The following is a 22,064-nucleotide window of genomic DNA, read 5'->3' as shown; positions in this document are numbered from 1 at the left end:
TAGGCAGTAAGGCTATCCAGGCAATTGAGTTAATTACTGCGTAGCATCACAACATCCTGGCCATCAAGAAAACAGGATCTTGGACTAAAGAGCAAATTAAACAGGAGTACTCTGATGTATTACAGGGAGATGGATGTTTACCTGGCAAACTGAAGCTGGAAGTGGATGAGTGAGTGGAGCCCGTCCAGCTGCCAGTAGCACTATATAAACACTCAGAGGAGCTCAGTGTTCTAGAGAAAAGTATGATAAAAGCAGTTGAAAAAAGCACAGATTGGATTAGCAGCCTGATCGTAGTGAAGAAACCGTCTGGAAAACTAAGTGTGCATTGATCCAAAACCTCTCAATGCGTTTGAGGAGCCATTACCCAGACGTGCCGCCAGATCTGAATAGAGCATGCGTGTTCTCCGTTTGTGATGTAAAAAATGGATTTTGGCATGTGGAACTGGAAGCTGGATTCCTCCATCTCACCACGTCTCTACACCCATGGGACGCTACAGGTGGCTGCGCATCAATGGGAATGAGTCCAGCCCCAGAGATCTTTCAGAGGAAGTTGAACCAGACAATGGAAGGACTTCCAGGAGTCAAAATCATTGCAGATGACATCTTGATTGTGGGAGTAGGAGACAATGATGAAGCGGCGACTCTGGACCATGACAAAAACCTTAAAATGCGCCTGGACAGATGCAGGAAGCTCAATATGAAGCTGCAGCTCCGGCTGAAGGAAGTGCCCTACACTGGCCGCCTGCTAACATCAGAGGGGTTGAAAGTGGACCCAGGAAAAGTGACCGCCATCAAACAGATGCCTAGGCGTACAGATGTGCAGGGGGTGCAGCGCTTCCTGGGCATGGTAAACTACCTAGCCAAGTTCTGCAGCCACGCCACGGAGCTCTGTGAGCCACTGCGATAACTAACACACAAGGACTCACTGGGGGAGTGGTCAGAGACATGAGCAGGCTTTCAATAAAATCAGGGATACCATTACACAGACCCCTGTGCTGAAATACTACAACCCAACAGAGCAGCTTGCACTACAGTGTGATGCTTCAGAGTGGGTTAGGAGCAGCCTTGATGCAGGGAGGACAACCAATAGCATACGCCAGCAGAGCCCTGACCGACTGAAAAAGGGTATGCACGGATGGAGAAGGAGCTGCTTTCAGTGGTGTTTGGCATGGAGAGGTTCCACCAATTCACATATGGATGAACTGTGGAAGTGCACTCAGATCACAAGCCTCTAGAGAGCATCATGACAAAGCCTCTCCTCAGCGCACCAAAAAGACTACAAAGTATGCTCATGAGACTCCAAAACTACGAGGTCAGTCTCCGATACGTTCCGGGAAAACATGTGGTGTTGGCCGACACCCTGAGCAGGGCATACCTCACAGAACAAGACAAGAGGCCCTGTGGAGGTCAAAGTGGAATCAATCAATATCATACACTGTCAAGCGAGAGACTAAAGCACATCCAGAGAGCCACTGAGCTAGACTGGGAGCTCCAGACACTGAAAAATTTGATCCTGCAGCGGTGGCCTGAAGTGAAAGGACATGTACCCTTGGAAGTAGCCATGTATTTTCACAACGGAGGTGAGCTGAGTGTGCAAAATGGAATTATCTTCAGAGAATAGCAAGTCATTGTGCCTACTGCCCTCAGGTCAGAGAATGCAGAGAATCCATTCCTCAAACATAGGAACAGAGGGATGTCTGAGCTCGCGAGTGTATCTACTGGCCAGGCATGAATGCACAGCTGAGAACATACATGGCACAATATAGGTATGAAGCAGCAGAAAGAAACGGTGAGGCCACACGAAGCACCAAAACGTCCCTGGGAAAATATAGGGACTGACTAGTTCCAGTTCAACGACAGACTACATGGTCACAGTTGATTCTCTCCAACTTCTGGGAAGTGGACCATTTGGAGAACACACAGTTGAAAACGGTAATTTGAAAACTGAAGACACTGCACGCTATGGCATACCTGACATCCTTTACTCAGACAATGGTCCCCAGTACTCTTCAGACGAGTTCCGAAGTTTCAGCAAGGTATGGGACATTACGCACATCGTCTCCAGGATACCTGCAAAGTAATGGGAAAGTGGAATCGGCAGTGAAAACAGCCAAAAGACTGGCAAAAGTCAAGAGCAGGTGCTGACCCATACCTGACCATGCTGGATCACAGAAATACCCTTCACAAGGAACAGACAGCAGCTCTGTAATGGTGCTCATGGGAAGACGTACAAAGACACTACTTATAATGAGTGAAAATCTTCTGAGACCGGGGATGGCGAACTGTCAGCTGGAGAAGTTCAATGAGACAACAGAAACAGGCAAAGTACTAAGACACCTCTGCTAAGGATCTCACAGAGCTGCAACGAGATGACCGGGTGGGAGTTTAGCCACTCACAGGACAGAAACAGTGGTGGCAGAAGGCCACAGTAGTCAGACCTGTGGAGCAAAGGTCCTACGAGGTGAAGACGGAACAGGGACAAGTCTTCAGGAGGAACAGGCGACACCTGAGGAAGAGCAGAGAAATAGAGGAGGATTTCACCACTGTTGAGGAGCCTGGCACAGAGCCAGTAAACAGAGCTCCAGTTGATGCCCAGCAGGGTGCAGAACACAACCTAGAGGTGAACGATGCACCTCAACACGAAGATCCAAACATCTCAGGTTAAGAACCTCCTGATGTAATCAACACTCCCCACACAAGGTCTGGTAGGGCCATCTGAAGACCTATACACCTGAAAGAATTTGTGTGAAGGTAAAAAATAATAATTAATGCACAGTCAGACAGTAAACATTTAGTTCACATTCCATTTCTTTGCAGACATGGACTTACAAGCCAAAGTTAGGTTGAGTCTGCCTTTTTTGTTGTAAAAAAAAAAAGGACATGTAGCAATATTGATGTTACACAGGAAACGGAAACCAGTTGTTACTTTTATTAATGTGCTAGTTGACAACATGCCTAGTAAAGTGTGCTTTACTATATATCTTTGTCTGTCGTGACCACAACACAAAGCATATTGAAACAATAAACATCTTGGGATTAAATGGAGTCGGGAGTTTAGAAGCCTGCGCAATGAAGAATGAATGGGTGTCCGGTGTTATCTATAGAGGCAATGCTTCTAAAATTCCTTTCGCACTAGATTTGAGATTCTATCAATTTCAGAAATCTGAAATTGTATGCGCTGCAAAGAAATACAATAGGATCCTTTACATAGGCTTTAAACACTTGACTCTTTTAGCGAACAGCTGTCATTCTCTTTGCGTTAGCCTACTTAAGCTTTTTGTAGCCAATTCTCCAATTTGCTGTGCGCTTCTGGTAATCTTAAAAAGTTGGACAGGGTTGTCAGGTCTGCAAACTGCAGTCAGGTCAAGACCCTGGTGAGGATGCAGATGAGCTTCCCCCAACTTGAGACGTCTGTGGCATTATGTTGTGTGACAATTGCACATTTTAGTGGCCTTTTATTGTCTCCAGCACAAAGTGCCCCAGTGTAATGATCATACTGTTTAAAACCTCTTGCGACGAGCAAACCCGTATCCGGGAGCGTAATCATAACCTCAAACGCATTAGCATAACGCAACGGACATAAATACCCCTAGAAACTTTTCCTATTCATGAAAATCGCAAATGAAATAAATATATTCAAACAAGCTTTAGCCTTTTGTTAACAACACTTTCAAAATATGCATTACAGCCAACGCTAGATAAGCATTTGTGTAAGTTTATCATGGCATAATGCTATGCTAGGCTCTGCTGGCAGCAGGCAACATTTTCACGAAAATAAGAAAAGCAACCAAATTAAATCATTCACCTTTGAAGAACTTCAGATGATTTCACTCAGGAGACTCCCAGTTAGATAGCAAATGTTCCTTTTTTCCAAAAATATTGTTTTTGTAGGCGAAATAGCTCCCGTTTCTTCATCATGCATGGCTGAGAAATCGACCGGAAAATGCTACAACTATAACGCCAAACTTTTTTCAAAATTTGCTCCATAATATCGACAAACACGGCAAACGTTGTTTAGGATCCATCCTCAAGGTGTTTTTAACATATGTATTCGATAACATATCCGTCGAGGCAATTGGTTTCTCATAAGAAGCGATTGGAAAAATGGCTACCTCAGTATTTTACGCAAGGTTTTCTGCGGGAGACACCATGTGACCACATGCTATATATGGTCCCTTACAGCCATTCTTCAATGGAAATGCCTACAAAGACGTCACAATGCTGTAGACACCTTGGGGAATACGTGGAAAACGTAAGCTCATTCACAGCCATATAAGTAGTCATTGGTATGAGGCGGTTTTAAAAAATGCGGCACTTCCTGGTTGGATTTTTATCTGGGTTTCGCCTGTAACATCAGTTCTGTGGCACTCACAGACAATATCTTTGCAGTTTTGGAAACGTCAGTAGTGTCTTTCCAAAGCTGTCAATTATATGCATAGTCGAGCATCTTTTCGTGACAAAATATCTTGTTTAAAACGGGAACGTTTTTCATCCAAAAATTAAAATAGCGCCCCCTAAATCCAAAAGGTTAATCAGCTTCTTGATATGCCACACTTGTCAGGTGGATGTATTATCTTGGCAAAAGAGAAATGCTCACGAACAGGGATGTCAATAAATTGTTCACAATTTTAGAGATGCTTTTTGTGCGTCTTTTATTTCCGCTCATGAAACCAACATGTTGCATTTGTTTTTGTTCAGTATACATGCCCAGACTTCTCACTTTTTAAAATTTGTGTTGTGTTAAATATTAGCCACTATTGGTAGGCACCGTCAGTTATACCCACATTTAACAGTTACTGACGTTAGTGTTAGTTTACCTTTCTTTCCTCTGTCACGTTCGTGTGGTTGTTCCTGAGGATCGCTAGTAATATTAGACAAACGTATTACTAGTTATGCAATAATTTGGGACGTGTAGCCTATTTGAATCATTATGGACCGCAGACTATGTAGCAGTTTAAACATGGCACATGACTACTGGACCGTTGTCATCAGTTCCATGAATAATTATTTGTGAAGATTTTTAGGACTATTGTTCAACGTCCTTTGTACGCTCCTCCCCTTCCCGACATTTCATGGTTTGAACAATTGACTATGGCAACTTTCAGGATGAATTAAACCACTATTTTTGATTTACCAATGTATTTAGTGCATAAAGGCTCTCCAAACCTGTTTATTATTCATAAATAATTTCCTGACCCTAAATAATATACAATATCAGTTTTTTTTATCTACCAATTGGTGCAGAAAGAAACATGGGTGTATGTACATGGCCTTCTGTTATTGATCCTTAATATTTTGACCCTAATATTCTGAACTCTCCATATATTCTATTGAGTCTGAATTCTAATTAAAGGTACACCAAATTTAAAGGGATGGATTTAGATAAATGTACAAACCCTACTGAGTGAACTCGACAAGAGAACCCAGCAAGTGGGAGTTTTCAGCAATTGAATTATGTATTAAGCAGTGCAGGGTAGCAACACCTGCAAAGCCCGTTATGCACCTTCATAAGGCAAGTCTGAATACCAACTACTGAGAAGTTGGTCGGAAAAGCATTAAAGTATGAATCAGACCCATATTGATCACCATCTCCCCTCTCTTTTAGGTGAAGCGACCAAGTTTGGCAGAGGGGACTCGTCTTCCCCAGCTCCCCCCAACAGCCTGTCTCAAGGCCCCTCCACTCAGCCCCAGCAGCCCCCCCAGGCTCAGAGCCAAGGTCTGGGACAGAGCCAGGGCCAGCAGAACCAGGCCTTCCTCAATCCACCTCTGCCCCCAGGCTACGGCTACACCGGCCTTCCTTACTATGCCGGCATGCCCGGGGTGCCCAGCGCCTTCCAGTACGGCCCCACCGTTTTTGTGCCTCCGGCCTCGGCCAAGCAGCCCAACATGGGCTTGGGGAACCCCTCCAGCCAGTACCACCAACAGCATCAGCCTAGCTACGGCCAGCACGCGTATGGAACAGGTGTGTGTGTCAGTGAGTGAGCGAGAGAGTGAACTGAAATCACAGACCGTGTGTGGCTGAGAGGGAGAGTTCTTGCTTAGCGAGCATGGCCCCACCCCCCTGCCGGATATAGTCGCTGTTCACATGCTATTCTAGCCAGTTGCCTTATTGCTTCTCTCTCGGTTCTTCTTCTCCCCCTTACCCCTTCCTCTGCCGTCCTTTTTACTCTCCCCATCCACTTTACTCGTTCCTCCTGGTCCTCTTCCATTCCTCCTCTCTCAGCTTTTGACGACCTGTCTCAGGGCCACGCGGGGGAGTACAGTAAGGGAGGGTACGGAGGCTCTGCCCAGTCACAGGCCAAATCGGCTGGCAGCGGCCCAGGGAAAGGTACACTCACTGAACTCCGCTGCCCCAGGACGCACCTTCCCCGCCCCTTTCTCCTCCCCGCCCCCTTCATTTGTTATCAGCCGTGATATAGATAGATAGAGATATATATATATATATATATATATACACACACACACACACACACACACACACATACATACACACACACACGCGCGCAGTGGGGAAAAAAGGTATTTAGTCAGCCACCAATTATGCAAGTTCTCCCACTTAAAAAGATGAGAGGCCTGGAATTTTTATCATAGGCACACTTCAACTATGACAGACAAAATGAGAAACAAATTCAGAAAATCACATTGTAGGCTTTTTAATGAATTTATTTGCAAATTATGGTGGAAATTAAGTATTTGGTCACCTACAAACAAGCAAGATTTCTGGCTTTCACAGACCTGTAACTTCTTTAAGAATCAAATCAAATTGATTTATATAGCCCTTCGTACATCAGCTGATATCTCAGTGCTGTACAGAAACCCAGCCTAAAAGCCCAAACAGCAAGCAATGCAGGTGTAGAAGCACGGTGGCTAGGAAAAACTCCATAGAAAGGCCAAAACCTAGGAAGAAACCTAGAGAGGAACCAGGCTATGTGGGGTGGCCAGTCCTCTTCTGGCTGTGCCGGGTGGAGATTATAACAGAACATGGCCAAGATGTTCAAATGTTCATAAATGACCAGCATGGTCTAATAATAAGGCAGAACAGTTGAAACTGGAGCAGCAGCACGGCCAGGTGGACTGGGGACAGCAATGAGTCATCATAGTCCTGGGGCATGGTCCTAGGGCTTAGGTCCTCTGAGAGAGAGAAAGAAAGAGAGAAGGAGAGAATTAGAGAATGCACACTTAGATTCACACAGGACACCGATTAGGACAGGAGAAGTACTCCAGATATAACAAACTGACCCTAGCCCCCCGACACACAAACTATTGCAGCATAAATACTGGAGGCTGAGACAGGAGGGGTCAGGAGACACTGTGGCCCCATCTGAGGACACCCCCGGACAGGGCCAAACAGGAAGGATATAACCCCACCCACTTTGCCAAAGCACAGCCCCCACACCACTAGAGGGATATCTTCAACCACCAACTTACCATCCTGAGACAAGGCTGAGTATAGCCCACAAAGATCTCTGCCATGGCACAACCCAAGGGGGGGCGCCAACCTAGACAGGATGACCACATCAGGGAATCAACCCACTCAGGTGACGCACCCCTTCCAGGGACGGCATGAGAGAGCCCCAGTAAGCCAGTGACTCAGCCCCTGTAATAGGGTTAGAGGCAGAGAATCCCAGTGGAAAGAGGGGAACCGGCCAGGCAGAGACAGCAAGGGCGGTTCGTTGCTCCAGAGCTTTTCCGTTCACCTTCCCACTCCTGGGCCAGACTACACTCAATCATATGACCCACTGAAGAGATGAGTCTTCAGTAAAGACTTAAAGGTTGAGACCGAGTTTGTGTCTCTGACATGGGTAGGCAGACCGTTCCATAAAAATTGAGCTCTATAGGAGAAAGCCCTGCCTCCAGCTGTTTGCTTAGAAATTCTAGGGACAATTAGGAGGCCTGCGTCTTGTGACCGTAGCGTACGTGTAGGTATGTACGGCAGGACCAAATCAGAGAGATAGGTAGGAGCGAGCCCATGTAATGCTTTGTAGGTTAGCAGTAAAACCTTGAAATCAGCCTTTGCTTTGACAGGAAGCCAGTGTAGGGAGGCTAGCACTGGAGTAATATGATCAAATTTTTAAGAGGCTCCTCTGTCCTCCACTCGTTACCTGTATTAATGGCACCTGTTTGAGCTTGTTATCAGTATAAAAGACACAACCTCAAAACAAAATGGTAGACATGCACCAGTCTGGGAAGACTGAATCTGCAATAGGTAAGCAGCTTGGTTTGAAGAAATCAACTGTGGGAGCAATTATTAGAAAATGGAAGACATACAAGACCACTGATAATCTCCCTCGATCTGGGCTCCACGCAAGATCTCACCCCGTGGGGTCAAAATGATCACAAGAACGGTGAGCGCAAATCCCAGAACCACACGGGGGGACCTAGTGAATGACCTGCAGAGAGCTGGGACCAAAGTAACAAAGCCTACCATCAGTAACACACTACGCCGCCAGCGACTCAAATCCTGCAGTGCCAGACGTGTCCCCCTGCTTAAGCCAGTACATGTCCAGGCCCGTCTGAAGTTTGCTAGAGAGCATTTGGATGATCCAGAAGAAGATTGGGAGAATGTCAGATGAAACCAAAATATAACTTTTTGGTAAAAACTCAACTCGTCGTGTTTGGAGGACAAAGAATGCTGAGTTGCATCCAAATAACACCATACCTACTGTGAAGCATGGGGGTGGAAACATCATGCTTTGGGGCTGTTTTTCTGCAAAGGGACCAGGACGACTGATCCGTGTAAAGGAACGTATGAATGGGGCCATGTATCGTGAGATTTTGAGTGAAAACCTCCTTCCATCAGCAAGGGCATTGAAGATGAAACGTGGCTGGGTCTTTCAGCATGACAATGATCCCAAACACACCGCCCGGGCAACGGAGTGGCTTTGTAAGAAGCATTTCAAGGTCCTTGAGTGGCCTAGCCAGTCTCCAGATCTCAACCCCATAGATAATCTTTGGAGGGAGTTGAAAGTCTGTGTTGCCCATCAACAGCCCCAAAACATCACTGCTCTAGAGGAGAACTGCCTGGAGGAATGGGCCAAAATACCAGCAACAGTGTGTGAAAACCTTGTGAAGACTTACAGAAAACGTTTGACCTCTGTCATTGCCAACAAAGGGTATATAACAAAGTATTGAGAAACTTTTATTGATCAAATACTTATTTTCCACCATAATTTGCAAATAAATTCATTAAAAATCCTACAATGTGATTTTTTTTTTCTCATTTTGTCTGTCATATTTGAAGTGTACCGATGATGAAACTTACAGGCCTCTCTCATATTTTTAAGTGGGAGAACTTGCACAATTGGTGGCTGACTAAATACTTTTTTGCCCCACTGTGTGTGTATACGTATGTATACTGCTCAAAAATAAAGGGAACACTAAAATAACACATCCTATATCTGAATGAATGAAATATTCTTATTAATTACTTTTTTCTTTACATAGTTGAATGTGCTGACAACAAAATCACACAAAAATGATCAATGGAAATCAAATTTATCAACCCATGGAGGTCTGGTTTTGGAGTCACACTCAAAATTAAAGTGGAAAAGACACTACAGGCTGATTCAACTTAGATGTAATGTCCTTAAAACAAGTCAAAATTAGGCTCAGTAGTGTGTGTGGCCTCCATGTGCCTGTATGACCTCCCTACAACGCCTGGGCATGCTCCTGATGAGGTGGCGGATGGTCTCCTGAGGGATCTCCTCCCAGACCTGGACTAAAGCATCCGCCAACTCCTGGACAGTCTGTGGAGCAACGTGGCGTTGGTGGATGGAGCGAGACATGATGTCCCAGATGTGCTCAATTGGATTCAGGTCTGGGGAACGGGCGGGCCAGTCCATAGCATCAATGCCTTCCTCTTGCAGGAACTGCTGACACACTCCAGCCACATGAGGTCTAGCATTGTCTTGCATTAGGAGGAACCCAGGGCCAACCACACCAGCATTGGGTCTGAGGATCTCATCTCAGTACCTAATGGCAGTCAGGCTACCTATGGCGAGCACATAGAGGGCTGTGCGGCCCCCCAAAGAAATGCCACCCCACACCATGACTGACCCACCACCAAACCGGTCATGCTGGAGGATGTTGCAGGCAGCAGAACGTTCTCCACGGCGTCTCCACACTGTCACGTCTGTCACATGTGCTCAGTGTGAACCTGCTTTCATCTGTGAAGAGCACAGGGCACCAGTGGCGAATTTGCCAATCTTGGTGTTCTCTGGCAAATGCCAAACGTCCTGCACGGTGTTGGGCTGTAAGCACAACCCCTACCTGTGGACGTCGGGCCCTCATACCACCCTCACGGAGTCTGTTTCTGACCGTTTGAGCAGACACATGCACATTTGTGGCCTGCTGGAGGTAATTTTGCAAGGCTCTGGCAGTGCTCCTCCTTGCACAAAGGCGGAGGTAGCGGTCCTGCTGCTGGGTTGTTGCCCTCCTACGGCCTCCACGTCTCCTGATGTACTGGCCTGTCTCCTGGTAGCGCCTCCATGCTCTGGACACTACGCTGACAGACACAGCAAACATTCTTGCCACATCTCGCATTGATGTGCCATCCTGGATGAGCTGCACTACCTGAGCCAGTTGTGTGGGTTGTAGACTCCGTCTCATGCTACCACTAGTGTGAAAGCACCGCCCGCATTCAAAAGTGACCAAAACATTAGCCAGGAAGCACAGGAACTGAGAAGTGGTCTGTGGTCCCCACCTGCAGAACCACTCCTTTATTGGGGGTGTCTTGCTAAATGCCTATAATTTCCACCTGTTGACTATTCCATTTGCACAACAGCATGTGAAATTTAGTGTCAAACAATGTGGCTTCCTAAGTGGATAGTTTGATTTCACAGAAGTGTGATGGACTTGGAGTTACATTGGGTTGTTTAAGTGTTCCCTTTATTTTTTTGAGCAGTGTATATACTACTGTTCTGAAACACCCCCCTCACTACTAACTAAGAAATACTCCCACAGTCACTACTAACTCTTGAAATGGTAAACTTCCTCACTAGAAATGTTGAACATTGCCAACTGACACCGTGCCACCTCGCGGGGGCAAACTGACATGTTTGTTTCCTCTCGCTCACAGCTCCAGGTTTGTCCAGCTCAGGCAGCAGTGGAGGGGTTGCCGATATTGGTGCTTCAATGTACAGCAAGACACAGGTGAGCTCATTAACATTCTGTGTACTGTGGCCTATGCTGAAGTCAGTCAACACCTGGTTTATAGTTGTTGCTGTTAGTGTTGTCGTGATACCAGGAAGCAAGGGAAACAAAATATGAAGCAGATTTCAGATTTGAGGGAAAATGATCCTAATTTTGGGGAAAAAACTACCTTATGTTGTCACCCAGAGTCACGTGTTTCATTTCCAAGCTATAGCTCACAGTATTTTACAAAAGTAGGTTTTAAAAGATCATAGTTTAGTCTGTTTCATGTTTTCTTTTTTGCCACATAAAATGGTATCGGTGTGTCGTGACATCACTAGTTGCTGTATAGTTTTAGAGTTTCAGCCAATGATGTGTATACAAATCATTGGTTTCAGTCATGTCTGAGAATAAGCGGCTTTAATTTATATGGCTGGTTGGATTTATTGATGTTAAGGAGCCAGACCACCTCAGTTCCACAGGATTGAAATATGAATGAGGATAAATTCAGGATCATACCTCTTATGCTCAGATATTACACAATATAATGGTCCTCTCCACACTCTGTTCACTGTCCCCAACCCCAGTCTTTTGATAAGCAGGGCTTCCACGCGGGAACGCCCCCTCCCTTCAGCCTGCCGTCTGCGCTGGGGGGCACGGGCCCTCTGAACCCCGGGGGTGCCCCCGGTTACGCCCCGCCACCCTTCCTCCACATTCTGCCTGCCCACCAGCAGCCACACTCCCAGTTGCTACACCACCACCTCACCCAAGACGGACAGGTAACAGCCCTTCAACCTCTTGTTGATAAACACCGTACACTTAACATTCTCCTCCTGTTGTTGATAAACACCATACACTTAACATTCTCCTCCTGTTGTTGATAAACACCATACACTTAGCATTCTCCTCCTGTTGTTGATAAACACCATACACTTAACATTCTCCTCCTGTTGTTAATAAACACCATACACTTAACATTCTCCTCCTGTTGTTAATAAACACCATACACTTAACATTCTCCTCCTGTTGTTAATAAACACCATAGACATACATGGACTTAGTGTCGGAGCTGAACTGCAGTGATGAATGACTTCCGCCGGATTGCAAAGGTTTTAATGGTCTGTCAAGATAGGGCTGAGTATATAAATAAAAAGTGGAGATGGGGTTCTGGGATGGGTTCCAATGAGTTTTGACTAGGAAGCGCCATTTCTGTATATTCCCATCTTGCTCAAACAACTTTTCTACCCTCTAGTAAATACGCCTCTCCCTAGTTTGACCCAATAGCCAATAATTGACTGTGGGGTGTGTGTGCATTGTTGTTGAAGGAATTCTAAATTCCTCTGTTTTATTTCCCAATCAAAATTAAACACTCTGTCAATGCATAAAGAATGGACAGAGCCCCGGTCTTAAAAGTCAGGTAACAGCGTTTAATTCAAGAGAGTACTGGTACATACACATTTTGCCACAGGTTATAAACTGAAAATGACATCAGCGTTTTCTAAATGTTCTATCTCTTCTTGACACTGGTAGAGAGGCCCTATAGTTCTCGAGCCTTCCCTCCTCGCCTAAAGCCAAGGTCAGTCAGTGTAGATAGCATTCCAGACAGTCTGGAGATAGTTCATTCATTTGTACAAAGGCATTGTTCTAAACTCCTGACTATATTATATACAATTGGGAATGGGAGCAAGAGAGAATTCATACATATACAGTACATAATAGCAGTTGGACTAGTCAGTCCCGATTTTTAAATGTATACATAATTAGTCATCATTGATAAAAATTCCCTTAACAATTGTCTCCCCCTGTAGGGTGGTCCGGGTCAGCGCAATCAGTCCAGCAGCATGCAGCAGAAGAGCCAGGGCAGTAAGTCCAGTTATGGAAGCCCTTACTGGGCCAACTGAAGGGTACCCCTGGGGAGTCTGTCCTGGCCCCCCATACTAAAGGCTGTGTGTGTGTGTCCCTTCTCCAACTCCCCCATTTTTCTTTCTCTTTTCCTTTTTCAAAATTGGTTGTACATGTAAGATATTTATGTATGTATTTATATATATATATATACTGTATGTAATAGTAGAACATGAAATGTGGTTGCTGCATTTTATTTTTGAAAGACGTTTTTGTTTACTTTTTCAAAGCTGCAGGAAGACATTACAAAAATACATCTGAGAACTCCTATAGAGGAAAATGGGAAAGGAGAGAGCTTTAGCACTGAGCGAAATGAGGATCTCAGATGGGGGGTTTCCACATTAACAAACTACATTTGTCTCCTTTTTTTTTTTTATACACAACTCTTGAGTTATCCAGCTTATCCCCTTCATTTTCACTTTTTTAAAACTTCGGCCGTAGGTCCTCCCTCCTTTTACTCAGTTTTCTGTTTCTGATTGGGTGGCTCTGGCAAGGGGGGCTGCCTCTGTGCCTTCCGCTGCATCGATACGCCTCAAAGACCTGCCCATTAAAATTGTATATTTTAATTTCATTTTAACCGTTTCCATCTGAATAAAAGTTCTGAGCAGTAATCATCTTGCCCAAGTTCTTTCTTGTCATTTAGTTTGTGAGGTACTGATTGTGAGGGCAGACTGGACTTAGATGTTGTGATTGAATGTGTGATTTGTTGTTGACCCTGAACTGACCAGGGCTACCGCACACCACCTTCGTACTTGAGCGCCATTCATACCGCTGACCCAGAAAAGCAGAGATGCTTAATGTACAATGGCTAATCTGGAGGCGAAAGAAATGGCCACTTGTTTAGGTGAGGTTCTGGCTAGCGGAGTAGAACACTTGTTTAGGTGAGGTTCTGGCTAGCGGAGTAGAACACTTGTTTAGGTGAGGTTCTGGCTAGCGGAGTAGAACACTTGTTTAGGTGAGGTTCTGGCTAGCGGAGTAGAACACTTGAAAAATAAAAGGATATCCTCACACTCTAGGAGCTCAGATGCAATAATTTAATAAACGCTTCGACAGATTAAGACCGCATGTCTGTCTCATCGTTGGTTATTAAATTATTCCATCTGAGCTCCTAGAGTGAGAGGCTCTTTTTCTATTGCACAATGGCTAACTTGGCAAGCAATTTTAATTTGGCATTGGTTATTCATTCACAATACTCATCAGAAACCTTAGCAAAATCTCTGGAAATGCTAAAGTTACACCAGTTTCAGCTATATCTTAAATTCCTATTGAAAGAATGGTCAAAACTGTATAAGCGACTGTAACTGAACAAAAATATAAATGCATCATGTGAAGTGTTGGTCCCATGTTAAATGAGCTGGCGGGGGAAATTAAATTTCTAAAATTGTGCACAAATTTGTTAACATCCATGTTAGTGAGCTTTTCTCCTTTGCCAAGACAAATAATTCACCTGACAGGTGTGGTATATTAATAAACTGAATAAACAGCATAATCATTACTCAGGTGCACCTTGTGCATGGGACAAAAGGCCACTTGAAATGTGAAGTTTTGTCACAACAGAATGCCATGGATGTCTCATGTTTTGAGGGAGCGTGCAATTGGCGTGCTGACTGCGAGAATGTCCACCAGCTATTGCCAGAGAATTTAATGTTAATTTCTCTACCATAAGTTGCGTCCAACCGGCCTCAAACTGCAGACCACCCATAACCACATCTGGCTTCTTCACCTGCAGGATCATTGGGATATTGAGTATGTCTGTAATAAAGCCCTTTATTGTCACTCTGATTGGCTGGGCCTATGCCCTCCAAGGCCCACCAATGGCTGCACCCCTGCCATCATGTGACTTCCATAGATTAGGGTCTAATGAATTTATTTAAATTGACTGATATCCTTATGAACTGTGACCCAGTAAAAGCTTAGAAATTGTTGCATGTTGCGTTTTATATTTTTTTTCAGTACGTGTATATATATTATACACAAAGCCAGTAACATTATAGAACATTCATAATACATTGGATTGTAGGCTGTTATAAATTGTGTAAGCATATGCCTATATATTCTCTCCTGCTGTTGCAGACTCACTAGTTTCTGTCTAGTGGTTTGTTCCCATGACATATGGCAGCTCAGCATGAGAGCAACGCACACAGGGCTATTGAGCACCACTCATGATGGGAATACACAGGTGGTGCACTGCATAGGCTTTTAACAGCAGAATCCTCCCCAAAACTCACAGCAACAAATGCCCTCGCCGTTGTTATTCACCACTGGAGGGCGTACGCAGTCCTGGGGTTAGAACAACCAGTCCTAGGCTTGTGTTCTATAAAATGTGCTCTTGAACACTTCTAGTCATTAAGCATTTAGATTGGTAAGACTAGAGGGAGTTTACACCTGATAGTCACCATACTCTATTTAAAATTGCTCAACAAAATTCTAATGCTACTGCTAATCTTTTTTTAATGATTCAAATGGAAAAGTGGAGCTTTTATATGATATCATTACACCTTTGGAGGTAACATTCAAGCCATGTAAGATTGGCTGCTGTTGGATATACCCATTTGAATTCACTTAATGCCTTATTAAATGTATGTAACTGTCTTACCGTATACCCTAATTATGTGTAGGCACAGATGGCGTTCTCTGAGCTACGTGATAGACATTTTTGGCCCCCAATAATATTGGTCCCACAGAATAGAGCTCTGTATTCCAACCAAATGAGACTGGACAAGGAGGGTGAGTGGCTTGGTCCATTGTGCTCAACTGCAGAAGTATACACAGCACTTGGGTCAGAGGTCAAAGTGAAGTTGAATAGGTCAAATCTCCCTCTCTGGAAGGCCACCCATGGAAAGAGTGGGGAAGGTGGTGAAAGCCATAGGAAAGGAAAAACAAAGGTCCGGCTCGAGAGTTTTAACGTGAGAAGGCCAGTTTGAATAGTCCTTAAAAATCCACGACTGGTTATCGCCATCCCTGATTTGACTCGATCATTATGAATTAGTATAACCTTGGCCACTTGTAAATTAACTCATGCTTTTGGTTTCCAGCAGGGTTCTGCTTCTCTTTTTTTTTCTTTTTTTTTTTGTTGAATTTTACCCCTTTTTTCCCCAATTTCGTGGTATCCAATTGTTGGTTGTAGTAGCTACTATCTTGTCTCATCGCTACAACTCCCGTATGGGCTCGGGAGAGACGAAGGCTGAATGTCATGCGTCCTCCGATACACAATGCGTCCTCCGATACACAACCCAACCAAGCCGCACTGCTTCTTAACACAGCACGCATCCAACCCGGAAGCCAGCCGCACCAATGCGCCGGAGGAAACACCGTGCACCCGGACACCTTGGTTAGCGCACACTGCGCCCAGCCCGCCACAGGAGTCGCTGGTGCGCGATGAGACAAGGACACCCCTACCGACCAAGCCCTCCCTAACCCGGGCGACGCTAGGCCAATTGTGCGTCGCGGCCGGTTACGACAGAGCCTGGGCGCGAACCCAGGGACTCTGATGGCACAGCTGGCGCTGCAGTACAGCGCCCAGGGTTCTGCTTCTCTAGCCTGATCCACAACCAGTGTTGTGGAAGCTACTCTGAAATCTTGGTTTACCCATTACTTTACACTGGAAGAAGTTAAGCTACACTAAAGCTACCCTTAAGAGAAATATTGTTTATTTAACTAAAACTACTTTGAAAAAGTAGTTCACTACTGCACATCCAAGCTACTGTACTTCTGGAAAAATTATCATATCTGAAATGTCACAGACTACATATTGTAAGAACAGATCACTCTGGAGTCAGGTGTTAACAGCAATTTAGCCTACTAAACACAAAAACAATGTTTCAAATGAGAATTAGGCAGGTCCGATGATGAAAAATAAAAGGAAATTATTGCCTATTTCCCCCAATATTAAAAAATATATATATTTTTGATAAAAAATGTGTGTAGTTCCCATAGTTAGCTACACCACTACATGGCAAAAAAAAGGTGTTAACTGAAAACACTACCTGGATCTGAATTTAGTTCAACTACCACCAAGCAACTACCAAATGTAATTGAATTACTAGTTGAACTACATGTAGTTCACTACTTCACAAACACTGTCCAAGACCATCCTGACTGCTGCACTCTTTTTTACTATATCAATCAGTCACTGAATCTGTGTAGCAAAATATAATCTAAGCTCGCAAGATCAGGATGGTCATAGCAGGCTACTGCTTTTGAGGAATTAATCTCTCTGGCCCTGTATGCTGCTATAGTAGGAGGACTAGTGTGTAATGTGTTATGCCATAGATAGTCCCTGTATAGAAGCTACTTTGTATGATTGGCCCTCGCCAGAGGCGTCACCCACCTATTTATTTTTGAAGGGGCACTTTTTTATCTTCCACCATATCGTCAATATTTTCCACATACAGGTGGATAAAACTGAGGAGGCCTTTTCACTACAGGGAAAGCCCCATAATAGGGTCCCACTAAAGACCCCCAAGCCCCCATAATGTGCAGATAATATATTTATGTTATATAGGCTGTTATAAGTCTGTTGCCTCATACTTGATGTTTCTATCCAGCTCGTGTTACACAATGGCTCAAAATAGGCTAATAGTGGCTGCGCAATGGTGGATGTCTAAGCTCGATCTCTAATATTTCAATGAAATCGAGCAGGAATGTACGCAGGAATGCTGATGTTTGTTGTCACTCGTTACTGCTCTTTCAGATGCTTTCGACAAAGACGTTTTGTGGGGGTTCACTTGATTCACTCCCAAATATTGGAGCTGTCACACGGGATTTAGCCCCCCAGCAGTGAGGTCGCACAGTGAATGGAGGGCTTGCTTGCTCGTGAGCTGGGTAGTTGATTTCGTTCTCAAATCATTGCCTGTTTTTCCTCCATTCAATGCTTTAAATTACAAGCCTGTCCTTCTGCTGAATGCTTGCAGTCACAGGGTGTTTTGGTTTCTTTCATCTCATTTTGGAGGACCGTGAGATATTATTGTCCCCTGCTTGTTGTTAGATTTGACAGTGGTGTCCATTCACTGAGAAATTGGACGCAATTAAAGAAATTATGCTGATTCGCTACTTGTGTTCGAGGCAGAATAGAGTTTCTGCTGTGTGTGCAGTCAGAGATATGTAGCTTATATAATGATTGGATACTCATGTCTCCGCCCTAACAATGTGAGTCGGGAAGGCAAGCGACAAGCTTAGGTCCAAAATAAGACTGTAGAAATACTTTGGGCTTATTTTGGACAGATTTGCTTCTTCCTCTCTGGCACTGTCCCTGGCTTGCTATGGAGTTACTCCGGGCAACTGCTATGAAAACAAAAACCTAGCAATCACAAGGGATTTTCATGTAGCCTTTTAAGCTAAAATAAGCCCAGCCCAGTGCGCAAAATGTTGTTTTCCCTATTTGTGAAACTATAACTAGGTTTCCATATTTAGCTCGTAAAGTAGTCTACATGTTGGATGTATTCCCATAGTTGTCGACACAACTAAATATGCTACACAAAGTGGGCACATAAGGAACTCATCATCAAGCTTTGATTATTTGAATCAGCTGTGTAGTGCTATGGCAAAAACCAAGACGTGCACCCAGGGGGGGCCCCAGGACCGAGTTTGGGAAACCCTGCCCTAATCTCATCATGTAGGCCATACCGACAGTGTTTCTGCAAGCTGTTGGCTAGAGCACACGTGCCAATACCAGTTGGCACATTCGCTACATAATGCCACATTTAGAACATTTATCAGTAGAGTTTAAAATGCAATGGAAACTCATTTACAGTGACTTCAGAAAGTATTCACACCCCTTGACTTTTTCCACATGTTGTGTTACAAGTTGGAAATTAATTGTCATTTTTTTGTCAACGATCTACACAAAATACTCTGGAAAGTAATTGGAACAACAAATCTAACATTTGCAACAACAAAAAGATTCATAATAATAAATAAACAAATATATATTGATTACATAAGGTTATTGTCCAGCTGAAAGCTGAATTTGTCTGTTGGAAAGCAGACTAAACCAGGTTTTCCTCTAGGATTTTGCCTGTGCATAGCTCTATTCCATTTCTTGTCATCTTAAAAAAAACTCCCTACTCATTGCTGATGACAAGCACACACATAACATGATGGTGCCACCACCATGCTTGAAAATATGAAGAGTGGTACTCAGTGATGTGTTGTGTTGGATTTTCCCCAAACATAACACTGTATTCAATACATAAATTGAATTTCTTTGCCACATTTTTTTTTTGCAGTTTTACTTTTGTGCCTTATTGCAAATAGGTTATTTTGGAATATTTTTAGTCTGTACAGGCTTCCTTCTTTACACTCTGTCATTTAGTAACTACAATGTTGTTGAGTTTTCTCCTATCACATCTATTCAACTCAAACTGTTTTAAAGTCACCATTGGCCTCATGTTGAAAGCCCTGAGCGGTTTCCTGCCTCTGGCAGCTGAGCTAGGAAGGACTACTGCATCTTTGTAGTGACTGGGTGTATTGATAGACGAACCAAAGTGTAATTAATAACTTCACCATGCTCAAAGGGATATTCAATGTCTGTTTGTTTTATTTTTACCCATCTACCAATTGGTGCCCTACTTTACGAGGCATTGGAGAACCTCCCTGGTCTTTGTGGTTGAATCTGTGTCTGAAATTCACTGCTCGATTTAGGGACCTTACAGATAATTGTATGTGTGGGGTACGGAGATGAGGTAGTCATAAAAAAAAAATGTTACACACAATTATTGGGCGGCAGATGGCCTAGTGGTTAGTAAACAAAAGGTTGCTGGATCGAATCCCAGAGCTGACAAGGTAAAATGGCAAGGTAAAAATCTGTCGTTCTGCCCCTGAACAAGGCAGTTAACGTCTGTTAACCGTCATTGAAAATAAGAATTTGTTCTTAACTGACTTGCCTGGTGAAATATATATATATATATATTTTTATAATTGTACACAGAGACCATACAACTTACTATGTGACTTGTTAAGCACATTTTTACTCCTGAACTTATTTAGGATTGCCTGACTCAAGACATTTCACTTTTTCATTATTTATTAATTTGTAGAAATGTCTAAAAACATAATTCCACTTTGACATTTTGGGGTATTGTGTATAGACCAGTGACACAACATCTGAATTGAATCCATTTTAAATTTGGGCTGTAACAAACAACACGTGGAACAAGTTAAGGAGTGTGAATACTTTCTGAAGGCACTGTGACTTGTATTTTTCGAGTCGGTACATGGGAATTTAACTGCAAAAGTTTGTTTCACTTGCACTGTGTCATCACGCACAGCCTTTTTTCACGCACAGCCTTTTATCTGCAACAAGCCAATTTGATAGAAACACATAAATCTGGTGTATTCACATAAATCTGTTGCCAATTATATGGAAACCTAGCTACTGTTGCAATAATAACGGAAATAATTTGTAAGAAATGTAAATAGGCCTAGTTAGGCCTATAAAGTAACAAAGTCTGTAACGTTGTTCCAAATCACACTAACCTCGCCTGACACTATTGTGTTATACATTCTTAATAGATAACAATATAGTAGGCCTAATCAAACGGGCTAACACTGTCTCTGTGAGAAATACAGTGCATTCAGGAAGTATTCAGACCCCTTGACTTTTCCCACATTTTGTTACGTTACAGCCTTATTATAAAATGCATTAAATCGTTTTTTCCCCCACATCAATCTAAACAATACAATATAATGACAAAACAATAACAGGTTTTAGAAATGTGTACACATTAAAATAAAATACTTAAATATAACATTTACATAAGTATTCAGACCCTTTACTCAGTACTTTGTTGAAGCACCTTTGGCAGCGATTACAGCCTCGAGTCTTCTTGGGTATGACGCTAGAAGCTTGGCACACCTGTAGTTGAGGAGTTTCTCCCATTCTTCTCTGCCGATCCTCTCAAGCTCTGTCAGGTTGGATTGGGAGCGTCGCTGCACAGCTATTTTTAGGTCTCTCCAGAGATGTTAGATCGGGTTCAAGTCCGGGCTCTGGCTGGGCCACTCAAGGACATTGAGACTTGTCCATAATTCACTCCTGTGTTGTCTTGGCTGTGTGCTTAGGGTCGTTGTCCTGTTGGAAGGTGAACCTTCACCCCAGTCTGATGTCATGAGCAGGTTTTCATCAAGGATCTCTCGGTACTTTGCTCCGTTCATCTTTCCCTCAATCCTGACTAGTCTCCCAGTCCCTGCCGCTGAAAGATATCCCCACAGCATGATGCTGCCACCACCATGCTTCACCGTAGGGATGGTTTCTGGTTGTGTCCAGACGTGACGCTTTGCATTCAGGCCAAAGAGCTCAATCTTGGTTTCATCAGACCAGAGAATTATCTTTCTCATGGTCTGAGAGTCCTATAGGTGCCCTTTGGCAAACTCCAAGCGGCTGTCTGTTTTACTGAGGAGTGGCTTCCGTCTGGCCACTCTACCATAAAGGCCTGCTTGGTGGAGTGCTGCAGAGATGGTTGTCCTTCTGGAAGATTCTCCCATCTCCACAGAGGAACTCTGAAGCTCTGTCAGCGTGACCATCAGGTTCTTGGTCACCTCCCCAACCAAGGCCCTTCTCCCCCGATTTCTCAGTTTGGTTGGTCGGCCAGCTCTAGGAAGAGTCTTAGTGGTTCAAAACTTATTCCATTTAAGAATGATGAGGCCACTGTGTTCTTGGGGTCCTTCAATGCTGCAGAAATGTTTTGGTATCCTTCCCCAGATCTGTGCCTCAACACAATCCTGTCTTGGAGCTCTACGAACAATTCCTTCAACCTCATGGCTTGGTTTTTGCTCTGACATGGAAAGGTGTGTACCTTTCCAAATCATGTCCAATCAATTTAATTTACTACAGGTGGACTCCAATAAAGTTACAGAAACCTCTCAAGGATGATCAATAGAAACAGGATGCACCTGAGCTCAATTTCAAGTCGCATACAAAGGGTCTGAATACTTGTGAATACTTATGTAAATAAGGTATTTATGATTTTTTTTAAATTAATTTGCAAAAAAAAAATCTAAAAACCTGTTTTTACTTTGTTATTATGGAGTAGTGT

General features: G+C 43.8%; 1 protein-coding gene across 8 annotated transcripts in view; it reads left to right on the top strand.

Moving 5' to 3' along the window:
• Positions 1 to 13,643, top strand: part of LOC110525392 (ubiquitin-associated protein 2) — a 48,105-nt gene extending 34,462 nt beyond the window's left edge. For 7 of the 8 annotated variants that reach the window (XM_036979531.1, XM_021605456.2, XM_021605458.2 and 4 more), the window contains exons 23-27: positions 5,606 to 5,962; positions 6,224 to 6,328; positions 11,078 to 11,151; positions 11,718 to 11,909; positions 12,939 to 13,643. In XM_036979531.1, the coding sequence (XP_036835426.1) occupies positions 5,606 to 5,962; positions 6,224 to 6,328; positions 11,078 to 11,151; positions 11,718 to 11,909; positions 12,939 to 13,031 (821 nt within the window). In that variant the 3' untranslated portion in view covers positions 13,032 to 13,643. The remainder of the gene's footprint in view (positions 1 to 5,605; positions 5,963 to 6,223; positions 6,329 to 11,077; positions 11,152 to 11,717; positions 11,910 to 12,938) is intronic. The other variant, XM_021605461.2, reaches the window with a different exon arrangement.
• The last annotated feature ends 8,421 nt before the right edge of the window (positions 13,644 to 22,064 follow it).

Source organism: Oncorhynchus mykiss, chromosome 6 (assembly GCF_013265735.2).
Source record: "Oncorhynchus mykiss isolate Arlee chromosome 6, USDA_OmykA_1.1, whole genome shotgun sequence".
Taxonomy (NCBI): domain Eukaryota; kingdom Metazoa; phylum Chordata; class Actinopteri; order Salmoniformes; family Salmonidae; genus Oncorhynchus; species Oncorhynchus mykiss.
The sequence above is the reverse complement of the archived record's forward strand: the minus strand, read 5'-3'. Positions and strand labels throughout refer to the sequence as shown.